This window comes from Strigops habroptila, chromosome 23 (assembly GCF_004027225.2).
Source record: "Strigops habroptila isolate Jane chromosome 23, bStrHab1.2.pri, whole genome shotgun sequence".
Taxonomy (NCBI): domain Eukaryota; kingdom Metazoa; phylum Chordata; class Aves; order Psittaciformes; family Psittacidae; genus Strigops; species Strigops habroptila.
The window spans coordinates 1480409-1502267 of record NC_044299.2 but is presented as its reverse complement, the minus strand read 5'-3'; the positions used below and the strand labels follow the sequence as shown (position 1 = coordinate 1502267).

Here is a 21859-nt window from a genome sequence, read left to right as displayed (position 1 = left end):
TCTATGATTCTGTGATGTCAGGCCTGGGTTATGTCCCACCCATCCCTGGATCGTCAGAGCTGCTTCCTGTGAAATGTAATTAACTCCTTGTCTTGTGCCCAGCGTGAGCCTCACACCACCGAGTGACAGACGTGGATGCACACACGCTGCCTGCACCACACACCTTGCAGAGCACCAGCCCTGTGCAGTCTACACATGGTGCTCCCATAGAATCACAGAATCATGGGATGGTTTGGGTTGGAAAGGACCTTAAAGCTCATCCAGTTCCAACCCCTGCCACGGGCAGGGACACCTTCCACTAGAGCAGGTTGCTCCAAGCCCCTGTGTCCAACCTGGCCTTGAACACTGCCAGGGATGGGGCAGCCACAGCTTCTCTGGGCACCCTGTGCCAGCGCCTCAGCACCGTAACCCACATAGCGCTGTACCTGTGCAATGCGAGGCTGTGACAGATGGAAGGGGTGACATCTCCCAGCACAGACCAGTAGGTTTATGGGGAGCTGAGGAAGAGATTCCAGCTTGCAGAGACAGGGTCACTGCCTGCCCCGTGCAACAGGAGCTGCTGTGAACACCGCTGCGGAGGGAGCAGGCATGGTCAGCTGCGCTGGCTGCTCACAGTGGCTGCCTGCAATTACTTTAGGTTCATTAACTCCCTTCTGGCCTTCGCTATATTATCTTGTTCCTTATTGAAAGCCCACCCTGTGGCCTTTGCAGCACCAGCTCTGGCAGAGAAGGGCCAGAATAGGAGTAAAACTGTTCTAGTTTAAATGCAAACCACCTGACTGCCATTTCCAGGAGCAGCAGGGCCATGGCTAAAGCCAAGTGTCGGGGGGAAGTTTGGCATTTCAGTATTCCCTGCCCACTGCCCACTCGTTATTATTCAGTGTCCATGGGGTCCTGAGGGCTTTTTTGGATGCCCAGTGCTGGATCCGGCACGTTGCTTTGTAGCTGGAAATTTTTAGGACAAAAAGTGTGTTTACGTGTGGCTTGTGCTACAATGGCCATGAACTTGGTTAGGTTACCAATCACTTGGTTAGGTTAAAATCCAGTGATTCCTGCTGAATCTCAGGTGCCTGTCCCAAAGCACAGGAGTGTCAGAGCTGTCAGAGGTGAGGTGCTCTGTGTGTGTTAAATCTTCTCCCCTGTGTGAGGGCAAAAGCCAGTTCCCACCTTCCAGTCCTCGGTGTCCCTTGGGATGTGTTCACACTGTGGCGTGGGACCGGGCGGCAATGCTGGGGCTCACTGAGGCTCCCAGGGCTGTCACCACGTTAGCACAGCCCTCGGCAAAGGGAAGCTCTAATGTGATGCTGTTCAGCACCAGCTCTGATGTTGCTTGTGTTCATGTGTGCATTTAAGGACAGTACTGGAAGGCTGGACCAAAGCTTTATCCTTCCCCCTCCTTTTGGTGATGGCGCTGGGATTCTAATGCTTTAATTGCATCCTGGGATGATGCCATCCCCGCCTGCCTCCTTAAGGAGCATTTCCAGCAGCTCAGCAAGAGAGAAAGGCTCAGTGTTCATGAGTTATATCATTCTTTATATCATCGTTAAGAGTAGCAGGTATTGATGTACAATGCATCTGTCATCTTATTGTGCTTCCTATGAAAATGTGTGTACATAGTACAGATACCAGAGAGAATTCAACACTTTATACACTTGAAGGCATTCAGAGATCAGTAACAGAAAAGGAAATGGCACAAGAACAAGGCCTAAATGCTACTAGATGGATATCTACACTGGTATGATGCATATATAGAGAGATATATATATATGTACACATATATATATAGTCATATATATTCTATATAAGAAATATAAAATGCAGATGATAGAATAGAAACAAACAAAAAACCTGTATGCTTCAACAAGTGAGCGTCAAGGTCAAATCCCAGCCCCATCTTTAAAAGCTTTAATGGGAAAGAGAAAGAAAGAAAGAAAATAAATAAATGAAATGCAATGAAACATTAGGAAAAATCCATAAGAAAATTTATGGATGTGGCCAACCCGTCATCTTTGGGCGATCGCTGGATACAAAGGACTGACCCCCAGTTCCTAATTTTGGTCAGGAAGCAAATAATAATAATAATATTAATAATGACAACAATAATAAACCCAAAACTGCAGGTTGGAGATAATACTTACTAAAAAGACTTATTGCAAAAGCTCTTAAAGATAAGTAGCACTTCAGCCCTGGGAGGGCTCTTGCTTGGTGTGTGGGGCCTGGGGGCTGGCAGGGGCTGGGGGAGGCCAATTTCCACTGGCCCGAGAGTGAGATGGTGATGAACTTGTGGACGTGGGGAGCAGAGACTTGGCCAGAGCCGGAGCCCGGCTGCCAGGGCAGGTCCCTGCATGCTGGGGCGAGGGCAGCGGCGGGAGGAGCAGCGGCAGCCCCGGGGCAGCGAGCTCTGGGATGCCCCGATGATGCCCAGGGCTGGCGGTGCCCGGGGGCAGCTGCTGGTGGGGGGTTCAGTGGGGTGGGAGCCTGCGGTCCCATGGACCAGAGCACCCCGTGCCGTGGGGTGTCCCTCAAAGTGTGAACCCCTTTGGTGTTGGGGCTCCAACGCCTGGCTAAAGCAGTGCCAAAGGGGCATCCTTTGTGGCACCCCTGGCTGAGCTGGGCCAGTGGCTGCAGCTGAAATGGGGTTCAGGAGTTTTCCTTCTGCCTTTCTCCCCCAAGGATGGCTGTTTTGGGGGTCGCACGGGGTAGCCCCAGGTTCCCTGGGGAAAGGAGGGACTGTGGGAGAGGGCTGGTGCTGGCCAGGCTGTGTGGGACCCGGGGGAGACAGGCAGGGAGACCACACCATCACCCGACGCGGCTGAAGGAGAGTGCCTGGGCAGCGGGGTCTTCAGTGCTAAGGTGGCACCCCATGGCCGTGTCCCCTGTGGTGCTTGTGGCCGGCCAGCAAGCTGAGTGGCTGGGCACCGCTGTCGCTGGGGCAGGGTGCCGAGGAAGACGTTTCGGAGAGGTGGAGATGCCCCATCTTCATGTGCATGGAGCGGCTGGGAGTGCCCAGGCAAGGGCTGGCTGCAGGCCACCACAGTCCCAGGGGACAGCGAGGCTCTCCTGGTACTGCTGAACCCACTGCCACGTCTGCTGGGTGCCCCATGGGGCTCCTGCATGATCCCCCCTGCCAGGCACAGTGGTCCCAGCAAGCACCAGCCAAGGCATTGGAGCAGGATGAGCATGGAGACGATGGACGGACGGACGGACAGACAGGGCTGTGGATGGAGACTGCGGCCAAACGGCTGCTTCTTCTTGGCTTCTGGGTTTCTAGTTAAAAAGGCCGAGGGGAGCCGAGGGGAGGGGACGGGACAGGCCCGTGCCCCAGCCCGCTGTGCGTGTCGCTCCCCGCACCGCGAGGGTGGCCGGGCTGGAGCGTCCTCGAGTCTCTGAACTAGCGGGGCAGGCACGGAGCAGCTGCCACAGGGGCTGCGTGACCCGACCCGGCTGCCTGCCCCCAAATCCGAGGCCGTCGCTCTTGTCCGTGTCCCACCGTGTCGAGGAGCAAGGTCCCCTTAGATGTGTCTCTCTGCTGGCGCTCGCAGGGAGAAGGGCAGCTCTCCGGAGGGCTTTGGTAGCTCAGGTTGTACATCCAGACGTCGGTTAGCAGGTGAAGTCCTCAAAAGTGCCCCGGGCCGGGTGATGAGGTAGGATGTTGGCTGCATACGTCATGCCTGCTGGGTGGCCCCGTATGCTTTCACAGGGATTCTGCAGGGCAGCAGATGGATGAGACACTGGGGACACTGGTATCACCCAGATCCCTGCAGAGACCAAGCCCTGTCCCCCCACAGCATCTCTGCCTGGTGCCTCTGCTCCTTTCCCAAGCACTCCCCAAAATGGTGACCCCCCTCGACCCCCCGGCACACCTGGGCCAGCCTCTGAGCTGCAGGAGGGGGCAGCATCTCCCATGGCACTTACGTGGCGTTTCACGTCGTCCATGCTCAGCGCGACGCCCTTGTCCGTGTTGTTTCTCTTGTGGTTCTTGCGGCACTTGCCCCGCCGGCACAGCCGATGCTTTATCACCTGTGAGAGCCACATCTCAGAACCGTGGGGACTCATGGGTGGCTTTTCCCCATGTCCCACACGAGCATTTCAATGCTCCAGGATAATCTTGCCCCCCGGGAGCCATGGGATGGCAGAGACCCACCTCGTAGGCGTAATCGAACAGCTCCAGTACTGTGAGGATACTGGCCCCAATGAACAGCCCCATCTGCCCTCCAATGTCACCTGCAGAGGAGAGGGAAGCCATCAGGATGGGGTGAATCCAGAGTCTGGTGGCAGAGGGAGCAGAGAATGGGCAGAACTCATCACTGCTGTGGCCATGGCAGTGGGGTGCCCCGCTCTGCACCATGCTGTCAGCACACCCTTGGGAACAGGGCCATGGTGCATGGGGCCAACATGAGACCACCTTGTTGGCAGATGCTGGCCGGGTGCTGCTGCAGGACCCCCAGCACAGTCACCAGCACTCACCCAGCAAACCAGCCACCTCGTATGCCTTCTTCTGCTCGATTGTCTCATAGTTCAGGGCTTCAAAGAAGATATCCAGCACCAGGATGTTCTCCCTGTGTAGGACATAAGCAGTGTCAGGCTGAGATTTGGGATGGAGGGACAAAAGATGCCACCCCATCGCTGTGGATGCAGCACGTTACCCGATGTACTGCTCCGACTTGTTGTACTTCTTGGCCAGGTACTTGGCAGAGGCTTTACTGGGGATCTTCACCATGGAGAGCTCTTTGCCATAGCGGGTCACGTTGCAGGGCATCTCACAGACGCAGTACTCATTGTCCTTCTCCACCAGGAAATCTGGGCAGGGACAGAGGGGGATGGAGAGATGGAGAAACCCAACACACGCAGCTCGGTCCCACAGGGCTGCGCAGCCTCACCTAAGGCCGGATCCGCGCACTCCTTGTACTGCTCCGGGGTGCAGTAAGGGGCATCGCCTGGAGGAGAGAGAAAGCAGGTTTTCCTGGTGGGACCATGCCAGCGGGATGAGCCCGGTGGGGACCGGGCCCTGCCATGCTCAGGGCTCACCTGGCATGTGCACCATGCGGCAGTTGCAGTTCTCCACCAGGTAACGGGTCTCGCAGTCGATGCGGCAGGCGGTGATGCTGTAGGTGTCATAAAACTCCGAGTCGCCCGCCACGGCCTTGCAGTCGCCCCAGGGAGGTGGCAGGTAGATGAGCTGGGAGGGGGCAGAAGCCAGGAGTGAGGAAAGAAGCCCACTGGCCCCCAGGATGGAGCTCTACAGCAGAGACCCTTGCTGTAGGGGTCCATCTGACATAGGGGCAGGCAACAGGGGCATAGGGAGGAGGCTCAGTGCTCCACAGCAGGTCTAGCTCACAGTGAAGGGTAAGGGGGAGCATTCCAGACCCCCTCAAGTCCCTACCCGCTGCTCCTGGCAGGACACGAAGGTCTGGAAGCCAGGAGCCACCCCAAAGCCCAGCTGGTCGATCAGTGGGGGCTCATCCTGGCTGTGGATCTGCACCTTGATCCCGGCTTCGAAGGAGGTCTCATCTGTGGCAGAGAGAAGTGGGGTGAGCATGGTGCTGTACCCTGCTCTGCAGGGCTGTGCTGCATGTCCATGCATCCATCCATCCATCCATCCATCCATCCATCCATCCATCCATCCACCCATCTCTTTGCTACTCCGTGTCCTTGCCCCCTCTGCCTCTGACCCTCCTGCTCCAGCACCCGGGAGTGTGGCAGGGAAAATGTTTGCCTCTATTTATAAACAAGTGATGGCTGCTTATCTAAACTGATGGGGAGTTGCCATGGCAAAGAGCAAAGATAAGGAGGAAAAAGGGAAGGACCCGATGTGATGAGAAATGGAAGGAAAGAAGAGGAAGGAGATTGAGGGACATGGAAGGGGCTGGGAAGCACCCCGGGAGCTGCTGGTGACCGAGCAGACCTGCTGGCAGAGCCACTGGGGCAGTGGGTTACCTGTCTCCCCCCACACTGGCAGGTACTCGTCCTGCTGAATGTCCAGCATGATCTCCAGGCCGTTGCCGGTGCCCCCCTTCATGGTGATGAGCCGGGGCTTCCCGTCCTGCCCTGCGTTGAAGGTGTAGCACTTCCCATAGCGGGTGAAGACCTGCAGGAGAGGACACAGGACTGAGGCTGGGGCCCCTCTGCCAGCACCAAACAGCTGCTAACACTACAGCATGGAGCCAGGAGTGAATCACCAGCCCCAAAACACACTCATCCCCAGCCTGGGGTATGATCCAGCTCAGGCTCCTGCTCTGTGGGGTGTCTCTCACCATTGGAATGGCCCTGATGGAGGAGGAGATGTTCCCCACCATGGCACAGACTCAGAGGAGGCATTTGCAGATTTAAAGCATCTCGACCCCGCATACCCCATGGCAGCCCCAGCTCCCCGAGACGGCGGCACTCAGCCCGACGCCTGCACCAGCACCTCCGCCAAGCCCTCCTCCATCCCTGCAGAGGGCAGGGCTGGATGGGATCCCGAACCCTCCCATCCCTCCTCAGCTGTTCCAGCTAACACCTCCAGCATGTCTCCGTGCCACTGAGCTGCTGCCAGCCCAGGCAAGGGACATGTGAGGCCGGTGGGCTGCAGACTCTGTGGTGATGCCAGGACAGAGACGCCAGACACCTCCTCTGCAAACACAACTCTGGGACTGCTCTCCATGTCCCAACAGCAGGTCTCTGCAGCCGGTGCCATCCCCAACTCCAGTGAAACTGGATATCAGCCTGTCCCTGAGCTGGCAAGGACAGTGTCACCCGCAGTGCCTGATCCCACATGGCGCCGGCCGGAGCTGCTCCCTGCTCCCGGCCACCTTGGGGCTACTCACCACCGCGAAGTCACCGGGGCCACACGGCTCGCCCCGGTAGCTGCAGCTCAGCAGCATGTCCTCCAGCTGGTGGCAAGTGCGGTTAAAAAACACATACAAATTGAGGGGCTCATCATCATCCTCAGGGCCAGGCTGGGCTGGGGTGAAGCCCAGCTCCATCCCGGGCTCGTAGTCAATCAGGGGGGCCAGGTAGAGCAGATCCTCGTGGCTGAGCTGCGAGACCCGCACGCGGTTGATGTTGCAGAAGGTAACGGCAGGGAAGGTCATTTCAGGGCTGTCCTCCTCGCTGAGCAGCGTGACGTGGTGGTACTCCAGGTAGTAGGCGATGCGGTCGGCCACCTGGTAGAGGAAGACGGAGAGGGAGAGGAGGAAGGCCAGCGCCCAGAGCGCCTGCCGAGCACCCAGGCTTCCCTCCACGAAGATGTGGCTCAGCCCGTGCAGCGTGCAGCTGCTGGCAAAGGCCACAAAGTCCGTGGCTGCCCCTGCATCCTCCTCCTCCTCTTCTTCATCCTCCTCCTGCCCATACAGGAACTCGTCTGCTCCATTATCTCCTGTCCCGGTGGCTGCAACATCTCTTGGTCCTTCCTCGCTGGAGAAGGAGATGGTGCAGAATATCTGGAGAGGCATTGTCCAGTGTGGAGGTCCTGGCTCCAGCGTGGGGGTCCTGGTCCCTGCCCTGGCACAGTCCGGGGGTCTTCAGCAGTGGGCTGGTTCCACAGCGTGTGGGTGAGAGGGGCTGGGAGAGAGCAGGGAAGGAGGAAGGGGCAAGTTCAGAGAAGAGAAACGGAGAAGGGAAAAGGAGCGAGAGGCGCGTGAGGGAGAGGAGCAGAGGGATGCTCAGAGGGGACGGAGAGAGGAGGATATATCAGGAGCAGGGAGGAGGAGAGGAGGAGCGAGGGGCGGTTCTGCGGGCTCCCCAGGTCCCCTGGGACAACCGACTGCTGCTGGCAGGACGGAGCAGAGACCTTGCCGGCTCCAGAAGCGCCGATGCTTTGGGAGCTCCTGGTGCTGCTTGGGGGGGGGCTGAGGTGCTGCCTGGTCCAGTGAACAGGGGTGAACACGGGTGTACACGGGTACCAGTAGTGCTGCATCCCCACACTGCATCCTCCATCCTCACTGCAGGGCAGCACGGTCCTGGCAGCCCGACCAGCAGCTCCAGCCAAGGTCTCCCTGCCGGGTGCCAGCCTGTTTCCAAAGGCACCATATGCCACTCTCCAGGTTCTTCATCAGGGCAGCTGGAGCCAGAGGTTTTCCCAAAATATCTGTGATATTGTCCTGCTGCAGCGCCCGTCCGAGTGGTGCCAGCGAGGGCAGGAGGATGCTGTGGTGTCCCCAAGCTCTCATGGTGCTCATACCACCCCTATAGGCTGATCTCCCTGTGCCATAGGGCAGCAGTATAAGCATGGGAGCATCCAGCAAAGACAATGTCCCGAGCAGTGTGAGGTCCATCCTCCAGTCCAGGGCTGTTTTGGGCAGGATTTAGGCTCTGCTGTGGTTCAGGTGATGATTCCTTCTGCAGAGCCCAGCCAGTCCGTGGTGTGTCACCTCGTGCTTTGGATCCCTGTGGGGCACAGGGAGCCACTGCTTTCCTTGGGGAATGGTGTCCAGGCCTTGCGGTGCTGGGGTCCAGGGGGGCAGCCCCATTGATGGTGGTGGGATGGAGCTGGCAGCCGGGCACAAAGGCATCTCATCGCTGCAGCCCTGCAGCAGCACAGCCCCTGCTTGTGGTTTTGCTTTTCTCCTGCGCTCAGCACTTCATAAAAGCATCCGATGTGACCACAGAGCAATCTCCAGCCCCTTCCCAGCACTGCAGCTGCTATCACCAGCCCAGGGGGAAGGGGAGCATCTAAATACAGCAGCACTTTGATGCACAGGAGTTGGACAGGAGGTTTTGGCTGATGTCTGGGTGCTCATTGCATGCCCTGGCCCACCAGTTCGGCTGCTGTGCCTCCTTCCCCACAGGCACTGTGGGGCCCCCAGTCCCTGAGCACATCCTGGCTCATGGATATGGGCACCACCAAACCGGGCGACCAAATGCAACCACGAAACTTGTACAGATCTGGTCTGACACCAGAGCAAATTTACCTGCCCTTCCCAAGCAAGTGACACCAGTGTAATGGGCCGGGCACGCACCGGGGATCCCTGCCAGGGCAGGCTCAGCCAAGATGATGACTGATGATGTGACAACGGGTTGTCCTTTGAGGACCCATCCTGGGCCTCCCCAAGCTCAATATATCCAACAGGGCCCTTGCGTAAGAGGGACGCTGGCAGTTGCCACAAAGCTGGGGACACTGTTGGCACCTGAGAGAAAGGATGGGTGACCTTGGGGATGAGTGCCAGAGCCACGGGATGAGATTTCATAAAGCCAAGAGCAAGGTCGTGCCTTTTGGGAACAACCCAGAGAGTGTGAGCTGGAAACTCACCCTGGGAAATGGAAGCAAAGAGGCGGGTTGGGTGGCTGGGAGCCACCGTGCCATGGGGACCAGGTCACATCCCAGCCCTTTGCCTTTGATGGAGACAAGCTGCAGCTGCATCATGGGCTATAAAGGCATCAGGGCTTTACCTGGGAAGTGGTTTGAGGACATTGGACTGGTTCAGCCCTGTGGAGGCAAGCTGGGAGCAAGCTGGGCTGACTACATGCTCCTAGAGGATGCTTTTAGCAGGGAGTGAGCAGGTACGAGCTGGCTGAGCTTGGGGTGGGATTTCTGGTGCTCCCTGGCTCTGGGACAGGGAGTTCCTGTGCAATGCCTGTAGGAAGGAGAGGAGAAGAAGGAAGGAAAATGGAAGAGAAGCCTGAAGGGGCTTGTTTAGCCCTGGCAGGGCACAGTGGGTCATTCCCCGATGGTGTGAGCAAGGGGTTGGTCTGATCCCCATGGCATGGAGGGGTTTAATGTGTCTTCTTGGGAGCGATTGCAGCAGGGAGAGGGATATGCTGTAATAAAAACACTCCATCATCAGCTGGGGCCATTAACGTGCCCTGCTTGGCTTAAACAGCTTGTGGAAGGTGCCAGGGCTGGTTCCCAGCAGCTGTGAGGTGCAGAGAGGATGAGCATGGCCCCAGCTCTAGTTACTACCTCCTGTGCCAGAGCTGACACTTGAGCTGGGGTGAAGGTGACCGGGGACGGTCACAGCCAAGAGCACGGTGGCACCAGCACTCAGGAGAGTGTATCTTGACTCCACAACTGGGGACAAACTGTGGCCACGTCCCTGTGTTGCACACAGCGGGGTGTCGTCCTGGTTTGTGCGAGTTTGGGAGGTGCTGGATGAGTGCTTGGTCTCATTCCAGCTCTTCCCTTGCCAGGAGTTATTTTTACCCTCTCTCAGGTAAAGCTTTGGCGGGGGAGAGGGACGGGGGATGCTATAATTAACCGTGACATCAGCCCCTGTGGCGGCGCGTGCCGGGATGCTGCCGCCACACCCCGACCCACCGCTGGGGACCAGGGATGCTCAACGCTCTCCTGCTGCAGCGAGGGATGTGGGATGGTGGAGCTTGGGTTTTCCTGGCTCTGGCAGAGCATTTGGTCACTGTCCTGGGGCAGTTGGGCCCCGCTCGCTGCTTTGCAGCTCCTCATGGGCCCAGGAAAAGGAGGTTCCCCGGAGCAGGGGAACACGGAGGCGGCGGGAGGGAAGCGGGAGGGGGATTTGACGGCAGCAACAGCACATTTCACAGCCTGTCACGCTTTAATGGCAGAGGAGATCAAAGCCGGGATGCAGTTATTCATAGAGATAAACCAATCCCCGAGGAGGCGAGGAGAAAACAACATTGCAAGCTCTGTTATCCCAGGCCTGCAAGAGGCAGCCCAGCCCTGGGGAGGCTGTCGCAGAAAATGCCTCTGGAGCTGGACCCTTTTGGATTTGTAATGGGACATTGCCAAGGGCTGGCCGAGCTGGGGCTGAGCTCCCTGCATCATCCCGAAGGGTACCCAGAGGCTTGAGCTGACCAGTGGGAAGGGGTGAGATGAGGGTGAAAGCAGCCAGGAGATGGATTTGGGGATGAGTATTTGATGGAGGAGATGGGCACCCTGCAGCCGGGCTGTCCTGCTCTCACAATGCAGCTGGGTGCGTTGCATTGAAAGGGAGGAAAATCAGGTTTGCAATTTACCTTGGCCCAGGAACGTGCTTTGCAGCTCCCAGAGCTGCCAAGGTGTTGGTGGTGGCACCCGCAGAGCCTCCATCACTGCTCTGGGCAGAATGAGCTGCTTCGGGATAGCTCTGGGGCTGCAGATCCCCTCCCTGACCCTGGAGAGAGGCAGCCAAGCGAGGTGGGATTGCCTGGGCAGTCGGGATCTCTGCTGGGACTAATCCTGCCACCCTTTATCAGATACTGCCACCTTGCCTCCACTTGCTCTGCCAGCCAAGCCAGGCGCAGCTTGTGTTATCCAGCCCTTTATCCCTCAGATTAGACGCTTCACAGTGGATTAGCATGTCACATTCTAATGCAGAAAAATTGATGAGTAAAAAGGAGTTTTTCCTTCGTATTATTCCCCACCTCCGCCTCCTCTCCACCCCGGCCCTGCGGGCCCAGGCAGCCCAGCCCCAGCCATGGGGACCAGTGATGCTGTGGTGCTGGGTGATGCAGCACCACAGCATCACCAGTCCCTGGCTCACAAAGGGGACGGGACACCAAAGGTCCCTTTTTGGGACTGTGCAGGGCTGGCATGTTCCAGCCCAACAGCTTTTGGTGGCAGAGCTCAGGGTGGAGGGCCTGGCTGCTCCGGGTCCCTTGGGCCATCCAGCCCCAGGTGACGGGCTCCAGCCCCAGCATCTGCAGCACAGGACTTTAATAAAATCACATTATGGTGAATAATGTGCTAAGTGGACTTCATTATGGAGCTGGGGCCTCCCTGGCTGCCGTTGTTCCATATGATTTCATATCAGATGAGCCTTATCTCCTCTCCAAACACCTCCATTTAAACTCCATTAATCTTTCAAAGCTTCTCTGGGCCAGTGCTGCCGAGTGCTTCCCAGCTGGGTGCTGGTGCTGCTGCCCCAGTGGCTTGAGGTCTTTGGGGGGCTCAGATGGGATCCCCACAGCTCCGAGGGCAGTTGAGCGTGTACCTGCAGCTGGGCTCTTTCCATGTGTCTGCTGTGATGGCTCCCACAGCCACCTTATCCTTGGATCCACTTATCCAGGGATCTATTTATGCTCTTATAATTGAAACAGTTTGTGACGCCGAGAGCTTTCCAGATGATCTTCCCATTGGTGATGTCCCTGTGATGTGCCATGGAGGGGTCACTGGCACTGTGCTGGCTCCTGCTTTAATGGGATGTGAAGGATGCTGCTGAGGTGCCACTAATTCCCATGTGGCAGGGATTACTGTGTGTGGACACTTATCCTGATGCCTTTCCATGTTTCCTGCCGATCAGGAATTACCCATAAGCAGGTTGCAATTTTTTCCGACATCCTTCACAATTGCTTAGACAGTTCATGCAGGAAGATTCAAGCTGATGGTTTTATTGGTGGTGGAGGGGGGGAAGTTGTATCCCTGTCTGGTTTCTGCACTGTGCTCGCTTGCTCCGGCTCTGCGCACATCATGGTTTTCAAATCTAATCTAATCCAAGCAGGGGAGTTACACAGCCCCAGCGTGTGGCTGCTCTTGATGGGTCTCCCTGTCTCTTTACTTGGCTGTGAAGCTGCAGGGAAAGCAGAAACAGGGGGCTTAAAATCCCTGGTAAACCAGAGGGTGAGTGGGAAGCAGCCTGCCCCAGTGCAGTGCTGTGCCCATCTCTGCCCTCAGGGTAAGAACTTGGTTGCAAATTCACCAAACCCTTCATACAGGAACGAAAAGGAATAAAAGGTTGTCATATCCAAGTGTCAGGGCCTGTGCAAATAAATAAGAGGCTGAGATGGTGAGGAGCTTCTTGAATGAAGGTTGTGGCAGGAATTGCAGTGATGCCTGCTGCTTGGAGAGGCCTGGCTCCAGCTAAGCTCCCTGCAAGCATCTAGAGAAAGGCAGATAAATTAAAACTGAGGCGAAAGGCTGTGAGACAGTTAATTTCCTGGATCTCCCTGCGGAGATCTCTGCCTCCTGTCGCTCTGCCTCATGCTCAAGGGACCTGCCCTGCTCTGCCCCAGCTTCTCCCCACTTGGACTGGGAGGGGAGAGGCAGAAATAGCACCAGGAGGCTTCCTGGGCAGATGCTTTGAGGTAGCCACAGTTGGCAAAGGCTCAGTGTGCCTGGGGCTGCTCACCTGGGGCTCAGATACTGACCAAGGGGAGGGTAAAGGGGAACAGACTGGAGAAATACCATGTGCTGGTGGTGGACCAGGGCTGCATTTCCAGCTTGCAGCTCCCTTAGGGGTTGGCATCTGTGTGGCACACGTGCCCAGAGTACCCATCCTTGCCTCTGTTGTGGCTAGATAGCACTTGAAAGCCTCTTCATCTCTTCCAGCAGCCACAGATGCTATTAAAGCTTATTAATAATAATTAATAATTCATTTTTAAATGATTCTTTGTATGCAAAGGCATCTCAAGAGGAGCAGGAATGGCCTGAGGTGCACCTGAGCTGCTCCGAGCCCTTGGCATGACCCCTCTGGGTGCACAGTGCTGTGCACCATGGCTCTGAGCACAGCTCTGTGTGCTGCTGGGGCTGGACATTGCCCCTGGGCAGTGTCAGGTGATAAGTGATCCATGGCTGGGCTTGATCCTGCTCCTGCATGTCCTTCTCTCTCCAAATCGCCTGCTGGGATGGGTGGGAGTGAATGTTGTTCAGTGCTTAGAGGTTGGAGGTGTTAAACGATTTACCTGCTCTGTTGCGGAGCTGCTAATGAAGCAGCTGCGAGGCACAGGCACGCGTCGGCCTCCCACCGTGCTGTGCCCAGCACCAGTGTCCTCCGCCTGCTTGTTCCTGACCCTCTTCTGCACCAGCACAGCCAGGATCGTGGTGGGTTCAAGCGGCACCGCTCCCGAGCACCAACAGCACCAGGGTCACAGCAGGGCATTGCTGTCCTGCTGCAGAATGAGTGTGAATTGCATCTGGCTTCCAACAAGAGTTGCTGTCTCCGTGTTAATATGGGGTGAGCAAAGCCACAAGCAGCTGAGGGATCCCAAATCCTCACGCTGGTGTGTGGAAAAGCCTGGATGAAGCTGGGGAAAGGAGGCAGCTGAAAATCAACACTTGCCGGTGTCTCTGCGCTCTGCCCGAGGGCTGAACTGCTCACGGCTGCTTTCTGGATGATTTGCTTTGAGAAAAATACACTGATACTGGAAAGTCTCTGAGCTGCCAATGAGCCACCAGAGTCAGGGTGCTCCCAACCCACTGTGCTTCCCAGGAAAGCCAAGTCTGCACCAGCAAACAGCCGTGATCCCATGCGCGGCTGCTCCTCTGCTCCATCACCTCCAATTATTTTGCACCAGGCAACCCGTGTCCCACTGGGATTGCTTCGTTCAGCTGGAAAATGATGCAACCTCTGGGGTCAAACGCTGCTCCTGTTGGACAGCAGAGAGGCAGATGTGGAGGGTGAGCCCGGCTGGGAGCTTGCAAATGATGCAGGTGGGGATGGTGCTGCTGGGTCCCAGGGGGAACTACCAGGATGCCGGAGGTGAATTGCTGCTCGGAAAGAACGGATACATGCGAGCAATTTCAAACGCTTATAAATTATTTAGGAGCCCGTGTGCCGCTTTAAAAAGTGATTTACATAAATCACTTGAATGTCTTACAGAATTTGTACACGTGCTGGCTCCGGCAGGCGCCGTGGTGGGAGCTGCTGGGCTCAGTGTGCGCCGGGTACCAGGCCCAGCACACGAGGATGACGCTGTTTGGGGCCAGTGGCCATCCCTGCTGCCCGCATGTGGTTCCCAGGTTGTTTTTGCAGAGCCAGATGAGCCTATGTGCGTTTTTTATTGACTGTCAAAAGCTCCAGGAAAGATGTGGGTATCAGTAATTCCCGCGCTGGGCTCTCCAGCTGTGTTGGAGATGCTTTTCACTCCAGCTCTATGATTATCCACTAACGCTGCGCTGCAGGAGAGCTCTGCTCACCGCAGGGCTCCTGAGCTTGTGACTGCTGCAGCTCCATGCAGGGCCATAGGGTGCTGTGGGCTGGACCCTGGGTCCCCTGGTGGGTGCTGAGGTGTGAGTCCTGTGGGGCTGAGGGTTGAGGTGGAGCAGAGAGACTAGCAGCATCCCCTGCTTGAATACCCTGAGGCCAGCAGCCTGAGCATGACCCCAACACACAGTGGCTGCAGTGAGGTGACTGTGGGCTGAGCAGGGAGCTCTGGGGGTTCAGAGAGGCTTTGGGGCTGCAGGTGGGGTTTAGCAGGGTACAGGGGGAACAGTGGGGTGCAGAGTGGCACAGCAGGATCTCATCATGTCCAGTGGGGCCCAGAAGGTTGCAATGGGGTGATGTGAGGTACAGCCAGATGCCGCTGAATCTGTTCTCTGCCACAGTAGCTCCTGCATTGCTCTGGAGATAAGGAGTATGGTTGGGATTTGCTGGAAGTGCTCCAGACCTTTCCTGTTCCCTCCCTTGCTTCCTCTTCTGTCCACTTGGTATTTCCAGGGCAGAGGATGCAGAATTCAATGCAAAAGGCAGAGGCATGATCTCCATGTCAAACTCAATTCTCCCTACTGCCAGCTCAGCCCTGGAGCCTCATGGAAATGGTCCAGAGGTCTTAAGCCTCTGCAGCTTCTGGAGGATGTCCCTTGCGCTCTGCCCCAGGACTCCCAGCTCCCACGCCAGGCTCAGCCCTGAAGCAGGATGGTGACAAGGAGCTGGGGATGTGGTTCTCGCCCCAAGACGAGAGCGTGTTTGAGAAGGAAAAGCTGCAAGTGCACATTGCACCGTGCCGCGCTCCTCGCATGTCCCTGGCTGCACTGACCCCCAAAAAGGGTCTTCATGAGCATTAGGCATCATTTCAAGTTTTAGTGCTGGTTTTACATGGGGCAGTCCCAATTCCTGTCCCATGGACATGCAGAGGAAGCTTATCCTCTGCGTTTCTCCTTATTCCCTGCGAGGCAAAGGAAATTAATGAGTTTTAGAGCCCAGAGAGGACTGCTGGGCCTTTCTCTTGCTGGGTGAGGAGCAGATCCATAGGGAATGAGGATGGAGGGAGAGGAAACACAAGCTGGGAGCCGGCAGGGCAGCGAATTCCCGCAGAGGAGCGAGGGCTCCAACTTATAAATAATGAAGCAGCAAGTGTGAACCATTTATCTCTGCTGCTAACGAGCACATCGGGGAGCACAGTCCTGAAACGGGGGCAACAGCGAGGGAACCAGGCGGCCACCCCCTGCCTGCTGCATATGTGGCCCTGTGAGTGCAGGGCTCTGGGCACTGCCCTGGTGACGGTGACATCGTCAGCCCATGTCCCTCAGGATTGTGCCCTGAGGAAGGTCAGGACTTGCCCTTCAGCCTTGTGTTCGCCCCTCTGGGCTTTAAGGCAGAGCCAGGGGCCGGGGAGGGGCATATTTGCCCTTCCCTGTGCATCCTTCTCCCCGTCCTGGACCGCTGCAGTGGGGTGGCTTTGGTGGGAGCCAGACAGCTCGGTGGTGCTGGAGGGGCTGTGAAGAGCCAGGGAAGAGCTGGGGTGGGACAGTTGTTTCCCCCTAGGGCTTCTTAAAGTATTCAATCTCCCGCATGGGATGAGTTCAAGCCTGGTCAGCTCCACCTCTGTCCCTGGAGCATCCCTGCATCCCGCACATAGCTACTGCTGGGGAACACCCAGCCCCTGCTGCGCACCAGCCACGGTGGGTGGAGATGGAGGGGGATGAGCAATGCCAGGGACCTCCTAATGTGGCCTGGTGATGATGCAGGATGAAAGAGGAGGTGAGAAAAGCCCATATAATCCCAGGACGGGCTTCCCCACGGCATCCAGCACCAGCTCTGTGTGCTGGGGGATCCTGTCCTGGCTGCACGGCAACGCTGTGCGCTGGGGCGAGGAGGCTGAGACCCAGCAACAGCCCTGTTGGGGTGCTCCTGGGTGGGTGCAATCACAGGGGCAGCTCTCCCAGCATTGCGTGGGGGGGCCTGGGCTGCTGCAGCTCTCCCAGCACCCAGCAGCGCGATGGGGGACACGGGCAGGAGGCGGCTTCTGCTGCCTGGTTGTCACCCCGGACACTCCGGTTACGGCAGCCCCTCATTTATATTCGCCGCATCTCCCCCGAGCCCTCCCTTCTGCTGGGGACAGATAACGCGGCAGCCGCGGCGTGTCGGGGCCACGGTGCTGGCGGCGGAGCCGCGGCTTTTCCCGTTGCCTCCCGTGCTGGCCGGCATCAGCACGCAGCCAGCATTGCCCCACGGCACCTCGGCTCTCCCGATGGCCACGGCACTGAAGTGAAGTAGCTGCAAAGGGTTCAGGACCAACATACATCCCTGTGTGCATGCAGGCGGCTCCCCCCAGCCTGTGGGGTCTGGGAAGCCCCAGAATCCCCCCCTGAGCAAGGCCCCTCTCTGGACGCGGCACCTCCTCTACATCAGTGAGAGAAGGGCAACACTGGCTGTAAAAGCACCCGCTCAGGGCATGCCACAAGCCTGGACAGTGCAAAGGGCTTCCCGAGGTGAATACAGCCCCTGCACAGAGGTGGTGGGACCCCCATTGGGGCAGCATGGGCTGGGGGGATGATAGTGAATCACTGGGTGATGGTCCCTGGCACCCACCAGCCTTAACTGGTGCCACCAGGCCCAGAGCAGCACAGATCCTGGCTCAGCCTGGGCCCAAGCCAGGAGGAGGGAGCAGCGAGACAGCATCAGACCCCTCTAAAAGCTCTTGTGAACCCCACGCAGGGATGGGGCAAAGGTTTCTTGAAGAGCAAAGTGGGATGTGACAGCAGGTGGGACCCCGCACACAGGCAGCACCATCCCCAGCCCTGCCCGTGCAAGGCTGCGAGTGGAATCCAAAGAGCAAAAGAGATGTAGCACAGAGCCAGCTTTTTCTAATCAAATCCATTAAATCATCCCAACCTGCTTGCAAGGAATAATCCAGGCAGGAATAATAACCCAGCTGTGAGTCTATTTTGCTTTTGCTGGTTGGAGGGGATGCAGGAAGCAGGGTGCGTGGACCCTGGTAGGGAGCTGGGATGAGGGTCCCTGAGGATGCTTCGGTGGCCACATGCGTGCTGGAGAGGATCCAGCCCCCTCCGGGCTGCAACTTGCCTCCATTTAACAAATAAAGCGCCTGATGGTTGACAACAAGAATCGCTCTGTGTAAAGAGCCTCTCAGGGGAATTCAATGCAGATGATTAAAATCACCCAAATTGGGCTGGGAGCAGGGCAGCAGCTCTGCAGACACTCAGACAGTGCCTTGGGATGCTCAGTGGCTTCATCCTCCCTTGGCATGCAACACGAGTGGGACACCCCTATGCTGGCGACAAGGATGGGGACCCTGACCAGAGCAGAGCTCCATGCTGGAGCCAGCTTGGGAACAGCCACCCCAGCTGCCCAATTTCTCAGGCAGCACCCGAATAGCCGGCAATGTTTAGTTCCCAGCTGGACGGGGGAGAGGCAGCCACAGGGGCATAATAAAGGCTTTATTGTGCGCTGGATCCGTGCATGAGCACAAGACACAACCGTGGTGGGGCTGCATGTGCCATCAGGACCTGCTGTCCCCAAGGGATTGCAGGACTCCATCAGGTCCCCACTGGCCATCGCCGTGGCGCTCCCAGCTCTCTCACTGGTGTTTCCTCAGCACACGGCAGTTTCCAGCACAAGGTTTCCAGCCTGGCATGCACAACCCTGCTTTGCAGAACCCAAGTGATCCTGGGGAGCTTTACCCATGCAGGAGCATCCCATGCAGCCACACTGAGGAGCACCTGGATCTCTAAAACCCAGCAGCATCCTCTGGCACTGGATGCTGCCAGTCCTTTCCAAGCTGAAAGGAGCAACTAAAGGCAGACAAACACCCTCCTTGCTTGGGGAAATGCAGCACTGGGCCGGAGCCACGGGGGCACTCACCACTTTGAAGTCTTCAGGGCTGCATTGCTCCCCACGGAAGAAGCAGGACAGCAGCATCTCGCGGATGTCGTGACCGGCCCGGTCATAAAACTCCAGCATGTTGAAAGGTTTGGGCTTGAAGTTTCGGAAGTTTGCCTTGTCCTGCAGGATTTCCAGCTGCTTCTCGTCGGCGCTCTGGGTGTCTGGGATCTCGTATCTTGGGGGAAAGAGCAGGCAGAAGCTCAGGCCTGACCGCAGCGCCTGCTCCCGCTGGCAAAAGCCATTTGGGCTTCACACAAGCTGCTTCTGCCCCGACCCCGCTGTGGGCTCAGCAAAGTCCTGGGCGCTTTGCATGTGGCATTTTCAACAGCAGAAAGCATCCCAGAGGCACGTGAGAGGCAGCAGGAGGGTGGGTGAGGAGAAGCAGCTGGGCAGGGGCAGCGGCCACGTGCCAAACCTGTCCCACTTGCCCCAAGAGGTGGTCCCACAGCACCAACGCTGGTTGAGGCCAGCCCAGCCCCAAGCCTTTGGTGGCATCATGGCTGCAGGTGGTCGCCTTGCTGGGACGTGGGTTGAGTGTGCTGAGTCTCAGCCCCTGCTCTCATGGATGCAAACCCCTCCCTGGGGCAGTGGTGAAGCCCCTTGGCAAACAGGAGCGTTGCTGCTGGCCCCAGGCTCACAGCAGTGGCTTGGCAGCACCAAGGAGCCTTTAGAGCCATGGGGATGGGCTGGAGATGGTGGATGAGGGGCTTCACCTCGAAGCCTGCCACCACAGAGTCCCATGGCCCAAGGAATGGCAACAACCTGGTCCTGGGGCACGGGTGATGCTCAGCAGCTTCACCTGCTTGTACCCCAGCCTCGCTGCATGTGTCAGGCATGCAGGACATGGTGTTGGAGCCATGCATGCTGGATCTGCCCCACAGGCATCCCAGAGTGGCCTTGGCCTTGCTGCATGTCCCCACATGCATGGGAACCATGAGTGCCAGACCTATCCAGGGAAGCTCAGCATGGGAGCCATGTACCCAGGAGCAGAAGCAGGACCTGGTGGCTCTCTGGTGTTGCTGCATCCAGCTACAGAGCTGAACTAACCCAGGATCTGCTTCCTCATGGAGACTAAGGAGATGCTGCCCGTGCCAGCCATGGAGCACATCTCTCCACGCGGTGGGGGGCTGCTGTGGTGGCTGGGGCCTTGCCCTGGCACATGGAGATGTTGCCTGGAGCCAGCTCAAAGCACCAGCACCCACCTGTTATTGAGCAGGGCGAGGAGCTCGCCGGCGTGGTACAGGTCATTCTTGGTCACCCGGCTGAAGCGGAACTCGTTGAGGTTGCAGAAGGTGACGGCGGGGAAGGTGAGCCTGGTGGCCGCCACCTCGTCCAGCTTGGTGACGTGGGGGTAGAGGAAGTAGTACTGGATGCGGTTGGTGCAGACGAGGGTGAGCAGTGCCAGCGAGCCCAGGAAACACAGCGCCCAGACCACGCGCTTCAGCGACAGCCGCTCGTATGAGAAGATGTGCGAGAGCCCGTGCAGGGTGGAGCTGCTGGCGAAGGCCTGGATGCTCACCGGCTGCCCGCTGTCCACCTCCTCCTCGTCCACCTTCAGGTCCATCATGGTCTGCGCTGGCACCCCGGGGTGGCCACTCTGCTGAGAAGGGAGCCTGTGGGTGCTCGGTGCCACGGTGGCCTTGTGGGTGCTGCCGCTGCCCGGCCCATGACATCCCCAAGCAGGGATGCTGGAGATGCACCCAGGTTGTGGGGCATATGCTTTGCTGTGCCCTGCTCTTCCCCACACACACATATATACATGCCTACGTATATGTCTGCATATATATATGTATGTATGTATATTTGGGTGCAGCCTCTTACATCTCCTCCCCTCCCGCCTCCTCTCTGCCCTCCCCATCCCATGGCAGGACTGGGCTGCCATGCCCCCCCAGCACCCCTCTGTATCCATCCCTCCCTTCCCACCTCCCCCCCCTCTCCGGTCCCCTTTCTCCCTTCCCCAAATGGCACCGGCGCATCCACAAATAGATGAAGGAATCGAGGATGCAAACCTGGAAGCGGGGCCGGCGGCCGCGGCCAGCGCTGGGCTCCTTCTGCTGTGCGACGGTGGCTGCCGCTGCGTTGTGGGTGCCGGGGCTGGGACGAGCCTCCCTCCACCTCTTGCCGCTGGGTTGGGAAGACGGGAGCGGGAGACGAGCAGGGACCGAGCCCGGCAGCGCCGGGCGAACCGGAAAAGAAGGAGGGGAATAAAAATAGCCTCGGTGGTACCTTGGTGCAAGCGTGGGAGCGGGGATGCGCCGGGGCCTCGCTCAGCGCCGGGCGGGGGGACCGGAGGCGACCATCGCCGGAGAGGAGGCAGCTGCCGGGTGTGAGGAGGAAAGAGGAGGAGAAGGAAGGCGAGCAAGAGGCTGCTTCTCTGCCAAACACATGGATACCTCCCCCTGTGGCTATCTGGGAGCTGGTGATTTCTTCAGATGCATAATCCGCATGAAGTCATTGTCTGTGCGCTGGTGGGGCCGGAGGCCGGGGTGCCGCAGGCCGGTGGGCAGCGAGGAGAAGGAGGAGGAGGAGAAGGAGGAGGAGGGAGAGGCGGAGGAGCTCCAGCGATTGCAGGCTGCTGGCAGGGGCTGTTGGTGCTGCTGCCGTGTGCATGTGGGTAATGTGTGTGTGCGTGTGCGTGCGTGTGCCGCTCCCATCCCCCAGCGCCTTCCAGTGATGCTCCAGCTCCTCATTCCGCCGGAGCCCCCCCGGATTCCCCCCCAGCACCCCTGACCCGGCTCTCCCCTGCCACGGCCTCCACCACCCTCGTGGGCTTCACCCATGGGTGGCCCCAGCGCCGTGGTGGGAGCTCACACACATTGGGTTGGTCCTTCCAGCCCGTTCTGGCTGCCTGCTCGGGGCTGTGGTGGGTGCCTTGAGCCTCTGCCCCAGGCTCACCATGCTCAGCCCTGCTCTCTGCTGGCACGGTCCCCAGCAAGATGCTTGCCACCACGGGGACATGCCCAGGTGGAGGTCTGCCCTGTGCAGGACATGCTGCCCTTTCCCAGCCATTCACCTTCTGCCATTCACAGTTATCAGAAAGGCGCTGTTGTCCCCAGGGTGCTCCCCGCTGCCTGGGGCAGGAGGCTCTGGGTGCCGGGTGCTCTGCTCCTCCCCAGAGTAGAGCATGAGGGTTGCACAGTGCTGCC

The 21859-nt window shown here is 58.2% G+C and overlaps 1 protein-coding gene across 4 annotated transcripts; it reads right to left on the bottom strand.

The window, feature by feature from the left end:
* Positions 1–1512: 1512 nt before the first annotated feature.
* Positions 1513–21299, bottom strand: ASIC1 (acid sensing ion channel subunit 1). Of its 4 annotated transcripts, XM_030510729.1 has the most exons (13): positions 20940–21299; positions 20723–20837; positions 19916–20310; positions 18693–18888; positions 5938–6088; positions 5384–5511; positions 5029–5179; positions 4881–4937; positions 4647–4800; positions 4468–4559; positions 4145–4224; positions 3916–4020; positions 1513–3705 (listed from the first exon to the last, which is right to left on the bottom strand). In XM_030510729.1, the coding sequence occupies exons 3-13, from the start codon at positions 20278–20280 to the stop codon at positions 3601–3603; spliced, it is 1584 nt and encodes a 527-aa protein (XP_030366589.1). In that variant the 5' UTR covers positions 20281–20310; positions 20723–20837; positions 20940–21299; the 3' UTR covers positions 1513–3600. The 4 variants fall into 4 exon arrangements, with proteins under 4 accessions (XP_030366589.1, XP_030366588.1, XP_030366587.1 ...); XM_030510728.1 differs by having other exon boundaries at positions 19916–20313; positions 20723–21299; XM_030510727.1 differs by having other exon boundaries at positions 20723–21299.
* Between the last annotated feature and the right edge of the window lie 560 nt (positions 21300–21859).